This window comes from Staurois parvus, unplaced genomic scaffold (assembly GCF_062004578.1).
Source record: "Staurois parvus isolate SC_StPar_1 unplaced genomic scaffold, SC_StPar_1.0 ptg000019l, whole genome shotgun sequence".
In the NCBI taxonomy this organism is placed as follows: domain Eukaryota; kingdom Metazoa; phylum Chordata; class Amphibia; order Anura; family Ranidae; genus Staurois; species Staurois parvus.
In genome coordinates this window covers 29,657,347-29,674,673 of record NW_028317815.1, presented here as the reverse complement: position 1 = coordinate 29,674,673, position 17,327 = coordinate 29,657,347, and the positions used below count along the sequence as shown (strand labels likewise).

At 43.1% G+C, this 17,327-nt stretch overlaps 2 protein-coding genes across 2 annotated transcripts in view; one reads left to right on the top strand and one right to left on the bottom strand.

The window, feature by feature from the left end:
- CDNF (cerebral dopamine neurotrophic factor) overlaps positions 1-9,360 on the bottom strand; it is a 53,614-nt gene extending 44,254 nt beyond the window's left edge. The window contains exon 1 of the mRNA XM_089686084.1: positions 9,201-9,360. Coding sequence (XP_089542210.1) covers positions 9,201-9,327 — 127 coding nt within the window. The 5' untranslated portion in view covers positions 9,328-9,360. The remainder of the gene's footprint in view (positions 1-9,200) is intronic.
- HSPA14 (heat shock protein family A (Hsp70) member 14) overlaps positions 9,139-17,327 on the top strand; it is a 40,138-nt gene continuing 31,949 nt past the window's right edge. Inside the window, exons 1-6 of the mRNA XM_089686059.1 lie at positions 9,139-9,566; positions 13,762-13,842; positions 13,936-14,018; positions 16,520-16,568; positions 16,936-17,041; positions 17,132-17,222. Of these exons, the coding sequence (XP_089542185.1) occupies positions 9,510-9,566; positions 13,762-13,842; positions 13,936-14,018; positions 16,520-16,568; positions 16,936-17,041; positions 17,132-17,222 (467 nt within the window). The 5' untranslated portion in view covers positions 9,139-9,509. The remainder of the gene's footprint in view (positions 9,567-13,761; positions 13,843-13,935; positions 14,019-16,519; positions 16,569-16,935; positions 17,042-17,131; positions 17,223-17,327) is intronic.

The following is a 17,327-nucleotide window of genomic DNA, read 5'->3' as shown; positions in this document are numbered from 1 at the left end:
ATATTAGCACATCTGACAGTTTTCCATTTCTGTCTTTGGTCCACTTGAGGAGATAGCACCAAGCTTCCTGCCATCTAAGTAAAACCTAGGTAGCAATGCAATGAATAAGGTCTTGTTTTTGCATTTTGGTGAAGAAACAAACTAAAAAACCCAAAGTTTGGATTTTGCAATAAAAATCATCAAATAGTTACCTCTTCAGTGGGCAGCAAGCCCGAATGCCCCAAAAAGTACAGCCTATTTCAAAGTCTTCATCATTCAAACATTTCTAGAAGTGTCAAATTGTTTACATCCCCTGTCATGGGCTGTGGCTACTCCTGACAGTCCCTATGTCATCTATGGAGTAATAAGGCTGCACTGCTCCAAAGCAGCAGAGTTTCATCATTGTCTTCCACTACAGGAGTCACTTTTAATAAGCAGAACTAGGCTGGTACAGAACAATGACACAAAAGTGTAAAAAGAAGCAAACAAGTGTTTTTCCAAATACTAAGATACTGACCTCTTGGTGGATCCCCCTGTGACAACAGAGAGGTGTATGAAAACCTTCAGGCTGGATTCACACTACACTTGCGTTTAGAGCACATCTACACATACTAATACATGCACCTGAGTTGACATCACTGTTTTTAATGCATTGGGTTGATGAGTGGGTATTTAGGGCCAAAACGCACTTCGTTCCTTAACCTGCATTGCAGTGCTCTGTGACACATGGAAATGTGTTGTTATTAAATACACAATGTTCCAGTTGCACCCAGCACAATGAATTGGTGTGAACTAAACCTACAAGAAACAATGGATTTGGGCTTGTTATTACATGGTGTGAAAGGGCTGTTATAGTCCTGACTCCTTGTTGGTTCAAAATTTGAAGTATAAGCTTTATGAGCTATAGAACAGCCTGGGATATCATTCCGCACAAATGGGTGAGGGCTGAGGAAATTGTAACAAGCCTGCACGTTGCCCAAAACAGCTGCTCTGTTTATCACATTTACCTATTTTGTATGTTTGTCCAGTTCTCAGGTCATTGGTCTTTGATATGTGCTTTCAAAGGCTCAGCTGAAGTGGCAGAAAGGAACATCACAACTAGGTTTCTGTGCCTGTACCATTTCTGATCTAATTTCCACAACAGAAGAAGCCGCAATGTCAGTCACATTCCATATCCTGTTCCACCTCTGCTCATACAAGGCCTTTCATTTGTGTTCTAACACAGAATGAGAAATGGTGCAGAAAAGTGAAGAAAAATATGCCCAGCATGAGCACAACACATTCTGTATAAACCCATATGCAGGACACAGGTTGTGATGTAAGTTGCAAACATCAGTGTTGAGCCGAAGAACATCACAAAGGGATTAGGTTCAGAACAGGCAAATAATATATAGAGAAATGTAGTATAGGCAGTCTTGTGTTACTGTCAATGGCGTGGTAGTCATTTAACAGAAAACATGTCACTACAGAAACATGGATGTTGTCATTGTTGATCTTCACTCCTGAAAATGCTAGGTGCTTGGCTGTCAAGCTGACCCTCTTCGTTTTTTTCAGATTGTTTTTTTTGTGGGGGGGGGGGGGGAAAGAGACTGTGGCCATTGGTGGTAGAAATGTCCCAGGCCCAGCAGCAGTGAACAAAAACATAGCCTCAGGGCTGATGGTCTGTCAGGAGGAAGAATAGTGCCCCATCCTTGGTATACGTGGAAGAAATAGTGGCCCATCACTTATGTCAGTAAACGTAATAGTGCCACATTGTTGGTGTCAGTGGGAGGAATAGTGCCCCATCATTGGTGTCAGTGGGAGGAATAGTGCCCCATCATTGGTGTCAGTGGGAGGAATAGTGCCCCATCATTGGTGTCAGTGGGAGGAATAGTGCCACATTGTTGGTGTCAGTGGGAGGAATAGTGCCCCATCATTGGTGTCAGTGGGAGGAATAGTGCCCCATCATTGGTGTCAGTGGGAGGAATAGGATCCCATCATTGGTGTCAGTGGGAGGAATAGGATCCCATCATTGGTGTCAGTGGGAGGAATAGGATCCCATCATTGGTGTCAGTGGGAGGAATAGGATCCCATCATTGGTGTCAGTGAGTGATATACAGTCCCTTCATTAGTGTCAGTGGGGGGAATAGTGGCCCATCCCTGATATTAGTGGGAGGTATAGTGCCCCATCATTGGAGTAAATGGCAAGAATTATGATCCACTGGTTATGTCATATCATTGGAAAGAATAGAACCCCAAAAGGCCAGATAAAGGCTAGCAAAGGGCTGCAGTTTAGAGACCACTGTTTTGATCTATTGGACTGTGTGTAGACACCACCCTTAACGTGTTACTAAACCCAGGACCCTGCATTGACTATATCTGCTCTCCCACAGTACCCAGAACATGGAAATTCAATTATTTTAGTAAATATAAACTGCTAAATAGCTTTTCTCATCAGCAGTTGGAGCAGTCTTGTGACTTCTCTCAGTATCCAACAGAGCACTGGTTATAGCTTGTAGGAGGAGTTTCATTCTCCTCTAGGAGGATGCAGGACCCCTAACCTCTCTGGACGGTGCTAAGCACATGCACTCTCCCAAGAAAGAAAAAAAATTAATTTGCAATACACACCAAACTGAGCATGTGCAGAGTGACTCTAAACCTCTGTTCTAGCAGGAGATATTTACAATGGACAATGGAAGAAGGGAAGGATCAGAGAAGACAAGATCAAACATCCTTTTTACATAATGCAGAGGATTAACCCCTTAGGTTCCACAGTGAGTATAACAAGCATGCTTTACTGCATATATAGACTGATTTTACTGTTGTGGGTTTAGTAACATTTTAACGTATATTTTGGGATACAGGCACCGCCGTTTTATTTGACCTTGGTGGTCACAAGCCCACCAAATTTATAGATACATGCAGTTAAATACCTAACTGGCCTGATCAGTATAATTGCTAAACACCCCTTAAGGATAGGTCCACATCTGTGTGGGTGGTGCAGCTGCGGATCCGCACAATAATCCGTGCAGCCGCACCACCCACACAGAGGAAGGCGGATGCCATTAATTCTAATAGCACGCTGATCGCACTGGAAATCGCAAACGTACTGGAAACTGAGGTTCTCGTGTGAGCTGCATTTTTTGAAGAAGTGTAGGGACTTCTTTGGTGCGTGTTCCAGGGCACGGGAGTCCTTTCAAATGAATGGGCTCTTGTGCCTGCGCAAAACGCAGCCCGCACAGCCGCATAGATGTGAACCAGGGGTAAAATGCGAATTGCGTCTTGTTACTTTGATCTCATGGCTTCAATAGTTTTTGAGGTACTGCCTTCCCTCTGCCATACAAATCTGCATGCTTGTTCCAGGTCAGAGTTTCAGAAAGCAATGGAGTCAGAGTGTTTGCATGACAGGTCATACTTAAAAATGATCAATGGTGTCACCTCATTTCTTGCAGTTCAGGTTTCCTTTAGCGCTTCCAGGTGAACTATTGTTTGGGGTCAGATTTAAATCTCAATGTTAGTGCAGTATTGCCATCTACTGGGCAGTGGTGGTTGAAGCTGAGCTGAATTTCAGTTTATCTGGTTTTAGTTGAGCACTCTGTTAATAGCAATCAATGTTACATTTTCTCTAGAAAGAGTAGCAAACGTGCATTGTGGTGTAGTGCTCCCACCATACCAAATTACACTAAAAAAGTTTTAGTTGAACCCTCATAAGAGTCCTCTTCATTATGTAATCATAGACAGTATAAAAACAACATGCACATAATTAAATCTCAAAGCTTTCAATTGAATATATCCCAGGGGCATCAAAACAAAAGGCATGCAAAGCCTGTCCTTTGATAGCATGCTAAACTACCCTAGCACTATGTGAGGGGAATCAGTAGTCTGGCTGTAAAGGTCCAACATAGCCCTTGCCAAGTCAGAGCTCTCCAATCAGCAGGCATTATAGACATTAATAAACAAAGTGGCTTTCCTTCTAAAGAAAGCAACAGTAAGACTCTGAACACATTTTATTTTGATGCATCTGGATTGTATTCAGCCAATTTAAAATGAAAGTTCAATAGGACTTTAAAATATTAGTAGCAGCATTTTGTGCTCCATACTTGTTAAAACAAATGCAAAGACAATACATTCAAACACTCAAAAAAGCAAACCGAGAACAATGGTTTAGTTATCACTGTGTTTATTTTAATCTCATAACATTGTAAAAACAGAAAAAGTCAACAAGCATTACAAAGAAGAATAACTATAGGGATAGTGTTAGATATTTGCAGATACTTTACTTTCAGTTTTCTTATGGATCTAATTTGCCTCCTAGTGTAGAGCAATTGGAGGTTTCTCTGGCCATGCCAGGTCTGCATGTGACTGCCATGAAAAGACAATTTGTTTGGCTGAAGTTGGCAGATTGAATAGCAAGATTTCAACAACTTTACATTTTAACCACTCCCTGTTCACTATATATATATATATATATATATATATATATATATATATATATATATATACATACATATACACACACACACACACACACACACACACACACACACATACACACACACACACACACATACATATACACACACACACACACACACACACACACACACATACATATACACACACACACACACACACATACATATACACACACACACATACATATACACACACACACACACACACACACACACACATACATATACACACACACACATACATATACACACATACATACAGTGGGGCAAAAAAGTATTTAGTCAGCCACCAATTGTGCAAGTTCTCCCACTTAAAAAGATGAGAGAGGCCTGTAATTGGCATCATAGGTAGACCTCAACTATGAGAGACAAAATGAGAAAAAAAATCCAGACAATCACATTGGCTGATTTGGAAAGAATTTATTTGCAAATTATGGTGGAAAATAAGTATTTGGTCAATATGAAAAGTTCATCTCAATACTTTGTTATATATCCTTTGTTGGCAATGACAGAGGTCAAACATTCCCTTTAAGTCTTCACAAGGTTGGCACACACTGTTGCTGGTATGTTGGCCCATTCCTCCATGCAGATCTCCTCTAGAGCAGTGATGTTTTGGGGTTGTCGCTGGGCAACACGGACTTTCAACTCCCTCCAAAGGTTTTCTATGGGGTTGAGATCTGGAGACTGGCTAGGCCACTCCAGGACCTTGAAATGCTTCTTACGAAGCCACTCCTTCGTTGCCCGGGCGGTATGTTTGGGATCATTGTCATGTTGGAAGACCCAGCCACGTTTCATCTTCAATGCCCTTGCTGATGGAAGGAGGTTTGCACTCAAAATCTCACGATACATGGCCCCATTCATTCTGTCCTGTACATGGATCAGTTGTCCTGGTCCCTTTGCGGAGAAACAGCCCCAAAGCATGATGTTGCCACCCCCATGCTTCACAGTAGGTATGGTGTTCTTTGGATGCAACTCAGCATTCTCTCTCCTCCACACACGACGAGTTGTGTTTCTACCAAACAGTTCTATTTTGGTTTCATCTGACCATATGACATTCTCCCAATCCTCTTCTGGATCATCCAAATGCTCTCTAACAAACTTCAGACGGGCCCGGACATGTACTGGCTTAAGCAGGGGGACACGTCTGGCACTGCAGGATCTGAGTCCCTGGCGGCGTAGTGTGTTACTCATGGTAGCCTTTGTTACGTTGGTCCCAGCTCTCTGCAGGTCATTCACTAGGTCCCCCCGTGTGGTCCTGGGATTTTTGCTCACCGTTCTTGTGATCATTTTGACCCCACGGAGTGAGCCCCAGATCGAGGGAGATTATCAGTGGTCTTGTATGTCTTCCATTTTCTATTTATTGCTCCACAGTTGATTTGTTCACACCAAGCTGCTTGGCTATTGCAGATTCAGTCTTCCCAGCCTGGTGCAGGTCTACAATTTTGTTTCTGGTGTCCTTCAACAGCTCTTTGGTCTTCACCATAGTGGAGTTTGGAGTGTGACTGTTTGAGGTTGTGGACAGGTGTCTTTTATACTGATAAGTTCAAACAGGTGCCATTGATACAGGTAATGAGTGCAGGACAGAGGAGCCTCTTAAAGAAGAAGGTACAGGTCTGTGAGAGCCAGAAATCTTGCTTGTTTGTAGGTGACCAAATACTTATTTTCCACCATAATTTGCAAATAAATTCTTTCCAAATCAGCCAATGTGATTGTCTGGATTTTTTTTTCTCATTTTGTCTCTCATAGTTGAGGTCTACCTATGATGCCAATTACAGGCCTCTCTCATCTTTTTAAGTGGGAGAACTTGCACAATTGGTGGCTGACTAAATACTTTTTTGCCCCACTGTATATATATATATATATATATATATAAATAATGGGAGTGCTGATATCACAATCATGGCTGTAGCTACGATCGTGGAATAATTTGTTGTGGGTTTTTTTTTTTTTTTTTTTTAAGAGCAGGCGATGGGCTTTCATGTAAAAGTGATCAAGCGGCTATACAGCTGCCCAATTGCTTTTAGAGGTGGTGGAATGGCTTTATAGGGTTCTCCCATTCTGGCAGAACCAGACTGAGAACAGAATATGTTACATGACCAGAGGTTTGCAGGCACCTAACAATCACTATACTACCAAAGGCATTAACCCTTCCAAATCGCTGAGTGCACAATCACTGGTGCACATGTTAATATCACTTAAAGTTGACCTTCCACCTCCCAATGAACATTACACTACTCTTCCACTTTACCTTTAGGCTGCATCAATAGACTTACAAGCCCAGCAGCCTTGTCCTTTCTTTTTGCACCATTCTCCCACTATATGTCCAAGTCCAGCGCCGCCATCTTCCTCATGGGAAGATGGCTGTCTCTTCCTAGTTCTTTCAATAATGAGACTGTTGCAGCATCAAATCTCTCTCACATATGCAGAGATCTAATGTGTCTGTTTACATACTGCCATGGATTTTCTGAATGGAGGAAAGCAATGCCTTCTGAGATGTGACATCTGTATCCCAGGAGGCTACAGGACAAGACAGACATCATCTTTTCCTAGGCGAGAACTGAGGCAGGGGTTGAGCTTTTTTATATTGTGGAGGGAGATTAGAACGGTGAAAAGTAATTTTTGGTTAGGATTCACTCTAAATACCACTGGTGTGTAAAGAAAGATTTTGAGCTTCTAGGTGTCTTCTGAAAATGTAATTCTTAAAAAATCTACTTCCCCTCCAGCATATATACATTTTATATATATGTACGAGGTGGTATCGAAAAGTTTCTAGACTCGTTTTCTGATAAATCATCCTGGACAGCAAGTTAGAGCAAATAGCAAACGTAAAATTCTGCATGAAACTGGGCAAATCTGCCACAGACACATCTAACATGATTCGGCAAGTTTACGGCAATACTGCAATGAGTCATTTGTGGTGTTTTTAGTGGCATGCACACTTCAAGAGTGGAAGAAAATCACCGAAAGATGACGAGATCAGGAAGACCTTCAACTAACTCAACCCCGAAAATGCGGAAACCAGTCGGCAGTTGTGCATGTTGAGGATCATTACTGGTGACAAAACTTGTGTGTATGGGTTTCACGCAGAATTTCCTGTTTCCTCTTTGTTCTAACGTGCTGTCCAGGATGAAATAGAACACGTGGTAATGCACTTGGTCAGAGTAGAACCAGTTGCACAGCTCTCGATGTACACAGGATGATGACTTTTGGCACACTGACTTATGAAGGTTGGTGCAGTCATCTGATTGCGTGTTACAAAACTAGTCTCAAACTTTGATGCCACTTTGTGAATATATCCTGGGAGGGAAAAGATCATAGATGAAGCCATAATCCAAATATTAAACTATTAAGCCAGTGATGGTCTTTCTGGTAAAAGTGATCCAAGCAGCTCTATAGCCACCTGATCATATTTACAAGGCTCGAAAAGCACCCGGCTGCTATTCCTGGACTCTCCCATTCTACTGAGAGTGTACATGCCATGTTTTGACCTCAACCTCATACATTTACAGATGTGACAAACATGATAATTAATGAATATTAGTACACTCACAAATTCAAATTGAGGATCCCAGTTTGTTACATCTGTAAATGTATGAGGTTTCATATTATATCACATGGTATTATTCTGTGTTTTTAGTAGCTATCTTCAATCGCACCCTTGAACCCCTGAAGAAGCTGCAGTGCGAAACGCATCGGGCCTTGGCCCCCCCTTCTACAGATTAATATACTGTGTGATTTATTATATTTACTACATCATTATGTATTGAGTTACACATAGAGTGGTAGTGCATTATGGGGGGCTGTGATGTTAATGACAAATGTGAGGGCTCAATTCTTTTAGTCCTCTATGGACCTACCATTTTAGGGGATGGTTTTACTCCAGTTTTAATTTTGCAATAAATGCTGATGATTTTACCCTAGAGATGAGTTGTTTTTGTTCTGAGATGGTGTCAGCACCGTGAAAATCCCAATCCCGTTTCTTTCTATTGACTATTTCTTGTTAAAACTTATCGGTTAACACTGACACCCAGTGCAGATCACAAGTGCCATGTGTTTCGAAAGCGGTGCAAGAAACATGCATGGATCACAGGTTTCCTGCACCGCGCTCTGGTATGAACTGGCCCTAAGGCTCGGGTCACACTTGTGTGGGTGGTTGTGGGTGCAGGCCAGTGTGAAAATCGCACCTATTCCCACAATCACCCAATGCTGTACTTTGCAGACATGTGGGGCTGCCATTCATTGTCATCCCCATGCATCTAAAGTACGTTTTCAGTTGCAGGAAATCGCATTGTGCAAAAGCATCATGTGATCTCCGTGACTTCATCTTGGAAAAAGTGCAGGAACTATTCTTCTGCACGAAGCACAGGCACTGCAGCCCATTCAAATGTATGTCCAATGCGAATGCCAGCCACACACTGCAGAAAACTGTATAGATGGGAAGGGCCCCATAGGAAACCAATTCACGGAGTTTCAGTGCTTCCAGAAACATACAGGTGTGAGTCTAGCTGAGGGGCCACAAGAGGAGAAAGGTCAGCTGACCAATAATAGAGGTGGGGGAGGGGGACGTACAGCCTAAAATGGGCATTGCACCAGTGTGAGGTCACCAGTGCAGTACCGGGCTGAGCACAGGGGGGGCGCTAAGCAGGGTTTGCTGAGCTGTACAGGTTAGGTATGACAGCCTAGTAAAGGTAACGTGAGCTCTAGAGCCGTGCTGTACATAGACACACCCGGGAAGCACCGCACTCCATGCAGGTAGAGCCCCCTCACCTTCACACTCCGCCGGAGCCGGCCGTGCCACCGGGAGGACACACACCACACCAACCAGCAGCCAACCCAAGGCCTTCCTCATCTTCATCCACCTATCTACCACTCCGCCCCCAGTCTCTGATGTCATATTCAATAGCCAAGCTCAGGGAACGCCCCCTCCGATCAGCCAGCCTCCACAGATTTACCATTGGCTGAACAGGGAGACCGAGAGTGCAACGTGAGCCTGTATCTGTACTCTCATTGGCTGGAGACTCTCGCCATTCTGTCGCTGCATTGGCTGGATGAGGATACTCTGTGCCAAACACCGGTATGGCGGCGATCGGTGTGCACTTGGGGTGCACGTGTGCGTGTGTGGCCGTGTATAAGGTAAAGGGGTACAGAGAGCGGGAGGGGATTGGCCATCGCTGGCACGTGGTCTGCAATGCCTTGGGGGGCGGTGTTCATTGTGATGAGGCATCCTGCACATAGTCTATGGAGGGTCAGAGCCAGGCTCAGTCTTTCTATCGTGAGCGAGGGTGGTGTGTACATTTATGAAACCCAGAGTGACTGCATGCAGGCAAATCAATGACCTCTCATTCATTGCTGCCCATTTGTACGTGTGTGCTTTGTGCCTTGTCAGGCTTAACGTGTAACTAAAGTCAGCAGACACAAATGACATCTTTTTTACATTTCAATTCTCAGTCGTCTCATTCTGCTTCTCTGTGTACATGAAGTCCCCAGAAATACGTCAGAAATGTTCCAGAGATCCCCACCTGCGTCCACCACCTTTATGCCTGTGTCTACAAATCATTCTGCTCTCTCAATAACTCCCTTTATAACCCCTATTCAGATGCAGAGAGTGTAAGTGATGAGGACGGATGAGCCTGAGTGAAAGAACACATCCCCAGCTTCCCTTTAGATTAGCATGTTCCTCCTTGCTAGTCGGTGATGTAGACTAGGGAAGCACCAATACTGCTCTCTGTGTCGTTACTAGGCATTTGTACAAGTATCGGTACTTGTGCAAATGCACCAATATCTGATACTGAAAGTGACGTCATCGTGTAGGCGGACAGGGCTATGTTCCCCCACATGGCGCCAGTGAGTGCTTACATGTCCCTTGATGACTGCTGTACTTCTGGCGGTGAGCCCTGCGCCTTGCTGTACTTCTGGCGGTGAGCCCTGCGCCTTGCTGTACTTCTGGCGGTGAGCCCTGCGCCTTGCTGTACTTCTGGCGGTGAGCCCTGCGCCTTGCTGTACTTCTGGCGGTGAGCCCTGCGCCTTGCTGTACTTCTGGCGGTGAGCCATGTGCCTTGCTGTACTTCTGGCGGTGAGCCCTGCGCCTTGCTGTACTTCTGGCAGTCCTGCTACATGTCCCTTGCTGTACTTCTGATGGTGAGTCCTCAGTGCTGTTACATGTCCCTTGCTGTACTTCTGGCACTGAGGCCTGTTACATGTCCCTAAAAATAGGTATCAGCGAATACTTGAGGAAAAGTATCGGTACTTGGTCTTAAAAAAGTGGTTTCGGTGCATCCCTAGTGCAGACTATAGCTGTGATGATCAGTGTTCCCATGGTAGGTCTGATAAAATATATACAAACAACTAATTGGGAAACTGCAAAGTTAAAGAATTCACCACCCAGTGACCAGCTCTCTTTCTGAAACATGCTCCTCTAAAGCAGAGCTTGACAAAGTTGCTTTGAATCTAGGAGCCAGGCACCCAAAATTACTTGTTTAGAGCATTGGACAGTAGGCATTTGAGAGCAAATTGACAGCCCCATATATTCAGCAAAGAGACATTTCCATATAGCAAAGAGACCGCTCAATCCAGCAGAGACATCTCCATATATTCAGCAAAGAGACATCCCCATATATTCAGCACAGAGACAGCCTAATCCAGCAATTAGACATCCCAATCTAGCAAAGAGACGTCCCTTTCCAGCAAAGAAACAGCCCAAAAACATAAGCACAGCACACAGGTGTAAGATTTGTGCAGCAGCAATGTAACACACACAATTAATGGGCAGGCCAGTCCACAAAAGCTCCCCCCTTCCTCTTCACCATCACCAATCAACTAAGTTCTGATCCCAGCTCAGTGATGCAAGGTGTGGCTTCTCTCTCAGTTTGAGTGAACCTGTACTCCACCATCGGTCATGTGACCCCCAACGCCCTGCCCATCTGTTGCCGCCATCCAAACAAAGGAAGCTGTACAGAGCGGGAAGCTCAGGACACCAGGAGCGCAGTCAAGGAGTGACAGACTGCGTACAGCACACTTGGGAGTCAGGACGGCAGGCGTAAAACAGTGAATGGCCTAACAGCCCTGGCGCAAGGGCTCAATTTCTTGTCGTTATGGCAACCTGGTGCCTGGGATTTGTTGAGACCTGCTCTAAAGGGTGCTCAGGGATGTGTTCTTTCATTATAGCCATTAACAGGAAGCTGATGTTTCAACCCCCTGCTGGCTGTTATAGATACACATTGTCATAGTAAAAAAAAATATTTCAACAATACTAATACAGTATTTCAATCCACTGCTGAATGCTCTTTATTAATACTTAAAGTAAAACTAAAGGCAGAACTTTTTTCCGATTGGATAGAGTAAGGATGGGTTATAACCCCTGTTAATTTTTTGTCATCTCTAGCCCATTAGGGAGTTTTCCCTCCACTTCCTGTCTTATAGCCAAAAGAGAGATTGAGAGGAAATTTCACTAACGTGAGCAAAATGCTTGGTTGTCACCTGAACTAGTGTTCCCATTGGAAGATTTCCTCTCTATTCCTGTTCTGGTGACGTCCCAAAATGTCTGATTTTCTTTCACTTTCACTCACAGTGATGATGGTAATCAGGACAACTAAAGTTGATAATCTCCCCAATGGGAACACAGTCCGCATAAAAAAAAACAGGTGTTCTAATCCCTCTCCACTCTATCCAAAATTATACAAAACGTTTTGCCTTTAGTTGTTGTTTTTCAATGTATAGTATTCATGCTTCAAATCGCTCATGTGTGATTGGAGTTAGGCCAGCCATACATGGGTCGAAATTCGGCCGATTTTTCATCCGAAAATCGGACGCAAGAATAATCGGCTGATTTTTGCTCTGTTAGTGGGTCAATGGCACTGGGCGATTTTCGTGGTTCCTCCCCTTTTCGGTGATCGGGCATGTTGGAAAATTTGTGAAAAATGACCGATTTTCAACTCAATAATGGTCAAATCGTACAATTGTTTTTCCAAAAAGAATATGTGCATGAGCCGTGACCTGGAAGGAACAGAAGTTTACATGTTATATGGGGTGAACTTTATGACTTGGTTGGCCAATTTTCAAAATCAATGATGGCACCATCAGATTACCAAGCGTACAACGTTTCCGGTTTTCAGACAAAAAAATCTTTCAAAATTCGAACCATGTATAGCCTCACTTTCTTATGCTGATCCATTTCAGGTACTTCCAGGTATAGGGTGACATGTGACTCACTCTCCTCCCATGTGACAGAAAAGTTGCCAATTAGGCACCAGTGCCATCACTTGGGTCCAGGGACAGAGAACTGTGTGAGCACCAGCATTAAAGTGACTTGGAGCTACCCAATACAGGGAAAGCATAAGATGCTGCGGTAGCTGGCTTTAAAGTTACTGTCACTTCAATATCAAATTCTATAAAAGGCAGTTTGCAATAATGGACCATTAGATCTCAACTTCAGGAAAAGTTAAAGTCCTCACTTGCCGTGGGGCTATGTTTGCATTGCAAGATTTTACTGCTCATTTATGTCTAGGGTACGGTGAAAGCCCTTTTACTTGCCTGATCCTCTGACTGACAGCACTCCTTCCTCTGCACTAGGGCAGTGGACCGTCATTCAGAGTTTTAACGTCCAAGGCAAGGCTATGGGGCCTGCATCTGTCTTGATGACATCAAAGGACCTTAGACCCCCACAGTGCAGGGAGGAAGAGGCTGTCAGGAGTGGTCTTAACAGCAAAGAGGAACCTGCAGAAGTGGAGGATCAGGTGAGTAAAACTGCTTCACCAAGTCCGCTAGACCAAAATGAGCAGTTAATCCTTTGCAGGGTGGGTGCAGCCGCACTGCTAGGGAGGACGTTTGCTTTTCTGGGAGTTCAGCCTTAATACTTCCCTATCTTGCAGTAAGTACTTTCTTTATTATTAATATAGGTACATATCTAGTACTGTCAATTTACATATATATTGTACATTCACATCAGTCCCTGCCCACAAGAAGCTTAAAATCTAAGGTCTCTAACTCTCATTTATACATATACTAGGGCCAATGTAGGCAAGGAGCCAATTAACCTGCCAGCATGTCTTTGGAGTGTGGGAGGAAAGCAGAGTAACAGGAGGAAAAACCATACAAGCACAGGGAGAACATGCAAACTCCAGACGGAGTGCCGTAATTGGGAATTAAACCAATGACGCTAGTGCTGCTAGGTGTAAGTGCTAACCACTTAGCCACTGTGCTGCCCACTCTCATTAGGAGCTCTAGGAGAATCTTCAGCCTCCCACACTACTGACCCTTACATTACATCTGGTCGCCAGTTCCTCACAGTTCTTTTTTTACTTCATACAAGGTCCATGTTTTATCTCACCAGGATGGTCGTGCTGATGTGGTGGCCAATGATGCCGGTGACAGAGTGACACCTGCTGTTGTTGGATTCTTGGAAAATGAAGTGGTAAGGCAGTTTTGTATTTGTAGAATGTGTGGCACAGGTCCAGCTGATAACCAACTGAGGTTAGCTTGTTCTTTCTACTTCTTATCTTTTCAGATTGTTGGCTTGGCAGCAAAACAGAGCAGAGTGAGAAATGCAGCAAACACTATTGTGAAAGTGAAACAGATATTGGGGAGAAGGTAGGTTGCAAATTCTTCTTTCAGTTGGTTTTAGAGTTTTTAGGAGCTGCAGAGTGCAGTTTAGGAGCCTATTGCCATTTGATGGAATATGGCTCTTCTTTGTCACAAAAGTCTTCAGTATGTTCTGTGCCAGCTGTAATTTTACTTAACCACTTCCGGACACTTTCACCCCCTTCCTGTCCAGGCCAATTTTCAGCTTTCAGTGCTATCACACTTTGAATGGCAATTGCTCGGTCATGCAACACTGTACCCATATTCATTTTTTAGCATTTGTTTTGAGACCGATAAAACTTTATTTTGGTGGTATTTATTCACCACTGGGATTTTTATTTATTTTTTGCTATATAAATGAAAAAGTCTAAACTTTTTTTAAAAAAGTGTTTTTCTTGTAAAATTTTGCAAATAAATCTTTCTTCACAAATCTTGGCCAAAATTTATTCAGTTATCTTTTTAGTAAAAAAACAAAACAAATTAGTTTATAAGCAAAAATTATAATTTTTCAAAATAATTTTGTTACATTTTTATTTTATTTTTTAATATTATTATTTATGTGTTTTTTTTAACATACTGTCAACCTAGCAGTACAATGTCACCATAGTGAAACTGTATTACTTGTGGGGGGCGATGAAGATTTTTTTTGTTTTTACACTGATTTGTTTTTTTTTTTTACATTGATTGCTTTTACACTAATAAAGGCTGTAAAAGAAATCCTTTCTCCTTCTCTCTGACTGCATTCTTGCAGCCATTGAGAAATGCTGTGAGAGCTGTGGTTGGTCACAGCTTGTCACATGGTACAAGGCTGCTGTGAATAGCCTTGTACCATGTGACCTCTGTGATCATTCACAGATTTCACAAGTAGTAAGCAATGATGTCAGGAAGTGACATCTTGCTTACTACTATTCATGTGATCACTGATTGGCCAATCACTGATCACATGATCGGGACCTCACACAGAAGTCCCGTACAGTGCTCGGTGTTCCTCCGGACACAGCGGGAAATGGATCACGGCGCCGCGTGCTCCCTGGGAATGTGGGCGCCATTTATAAATGGCAACCCGCTCCTGCACTGCTCCTGTTAAGCCGTTTATGTACATGGACCGGACGGGAAGTGGTTAAAGTGGAGCTCCACCCAAAAGGGGAAGTTCCACTTTAAGTTCTGGTCCACCACTCCTGGTGAGGAAATGACACCTTTGGAGAGCGGGGGGGTTGGGGGAGTGGGTACCTAAATTTGACAGGTACTCACCCCCATTTCAGTTGCGATCGCCTAGGCAATTGGAAGTAAAAGTTATCCACTCACCCTCACCGTAGTCCTCTGGGACACGTGACAGGTCCCAGAAGACTACAGGACCATTCACAAGGTGTAGCGCTACTCGCCCATATGCAGTGAGCACCCATCTGTTGAGCTGTCACAGCCTGGTGCCCACACTTAAAATACCTGGGAGCGAGGACAGCTGGTGAGACCGGTTGCGGTGTGTAGGTCGCCGAATCGTGGGACAGGTGAGTGGCTGTTTTTTAAAAATCAGCAGCTACAGGTTTTGTAGCTGCCAACTTTTATTGTTTTTAGCTTTGACTAGAGCTCCGCTTTAAGGTGAGCATAGATGGATCAAAATTGCTGGTCAAATATCAATCTGTGTGGCCCTCCCTGTTTGAAGTTGGAAAGCCTCTTTTGATCAATGGCTGCAGCCGCTGGTGAGTGTATTCTGACAGCAGGGGGATTCCTCCATCCATTTTGCTTGTGCAGATTGAGGAATCTGTTAGTTTTTTTTTTTTTTTATATATATATAGTTAGCACTGGCTGAATGAAAAAAATTCTATACCCTGCTTTAGAAACATTGGCTGCATAGCTACTGGTTTTGTCCAGGTCTTGCTGTAAGCTTTTTTTGGTTGTAGATACTTTCAGCCATTTTTGGAAAGTTAAAGCTGAAATACAGATATGATTTACATTGGACCAGTGTAAGTATACCCAAGGGGCTGCTGATGTAGCTTACAATCACTGTAGTAGTCAGCACTACTACAGCGATTATCACTATCTTCTGGATCCTGTGCTGAGCATGTTCTTCTCTGCACACTGACAACAAGGGGTCGCTTGCTCAGTGCTGCCACCATTCATAAAACTCCTTGTTTTTTTTTTTCCTCAGTGAATACAAGGTGTTTTCTGATTGGACTAGGTAGAGATCATGATGTCACCAATTCTCTTTTGCACCTCGTTCAACCAGGGAATGCCTTGCATTTATTGAAAAAAAATGTGCTATGAATGGCGGAGGTGTTTAGCCATGTAGTCAGTGTGCAGACGGGAAGCCACTCCGCACAGGATCTGGAAGATGGTGGTGATCACTGTAGTAGTACAACCTACTACAGTGATTGTTCACTTCCCCAGCGGGCACTTACTAAGTATGCAATACAGATCAGTCCTTGAGATCAGCTTTATATAAACTAAGATTGGTTGTTATTAGCTTATCTACTTTTCATATCTAACTTGTTTTACTTTGTTCTGCATCTTAGCTTTGAAGACCCACAGGCTCAAAAGCACATCTCTGAAAGCAAATGTTCAGTAAGTTAACATTATTGTATTTTTCATCCTGGTCAGTTCAAGTTTTGTTTGGATGTCTTGTTTAAACATTTTTAGGGATGGCATTACTCAAGGTTCTCATTTGTTCATTACATGGTGAGTCTCTGACCAGGAACAAGCATGTACGTATCTGGTATCTATACACTTCTCTAGCTGCAGGCTTGTTCAGGGTCCGTGCTACTCTTACTTCTATGAGGTACTGTATATTGATGTTTATGTATTTTATAATTATAGTATTAGTGAAAAAAATCTATTATAGTGATGACAAACTCCAGCATTTGCATTGTTTGTTTAATGGGAATGATGCAATGTGATTTAAATTTTAATATGCATTTGATTTGGCTTCCAGATAGTAGATAAAGCAGGAAAACCAAAGTATGAAATAGATACAGGAGAAACTGTGAAATTTGTAAGCCCAGAAGATGCTGCTAAACTTGTCTTCAGTAAAATGAAAGGTAATTCAGACATAGTACTTGATGCTCCGTTTAGTTCTACGTTTGTACAACACTAGCATGATTTTTCTGTTTTATTTGTTTGTTTCTTAGAAACTGCACAGTCAGCTTTGGGATCAGATGTCAATGAAGTGGTTATCACGGTTCCTTTTGATTTTGGCTCAAATCAGAAAAAGTCTCTTGGGTACGTACAGAACCAAGATGCAGTAAATTGTGTTTGTGCTTAAAACTAAACCTGGGGCATTGAAGAAGAGCATCTGAGGAAAATGTTTACAAATGATGATTATCT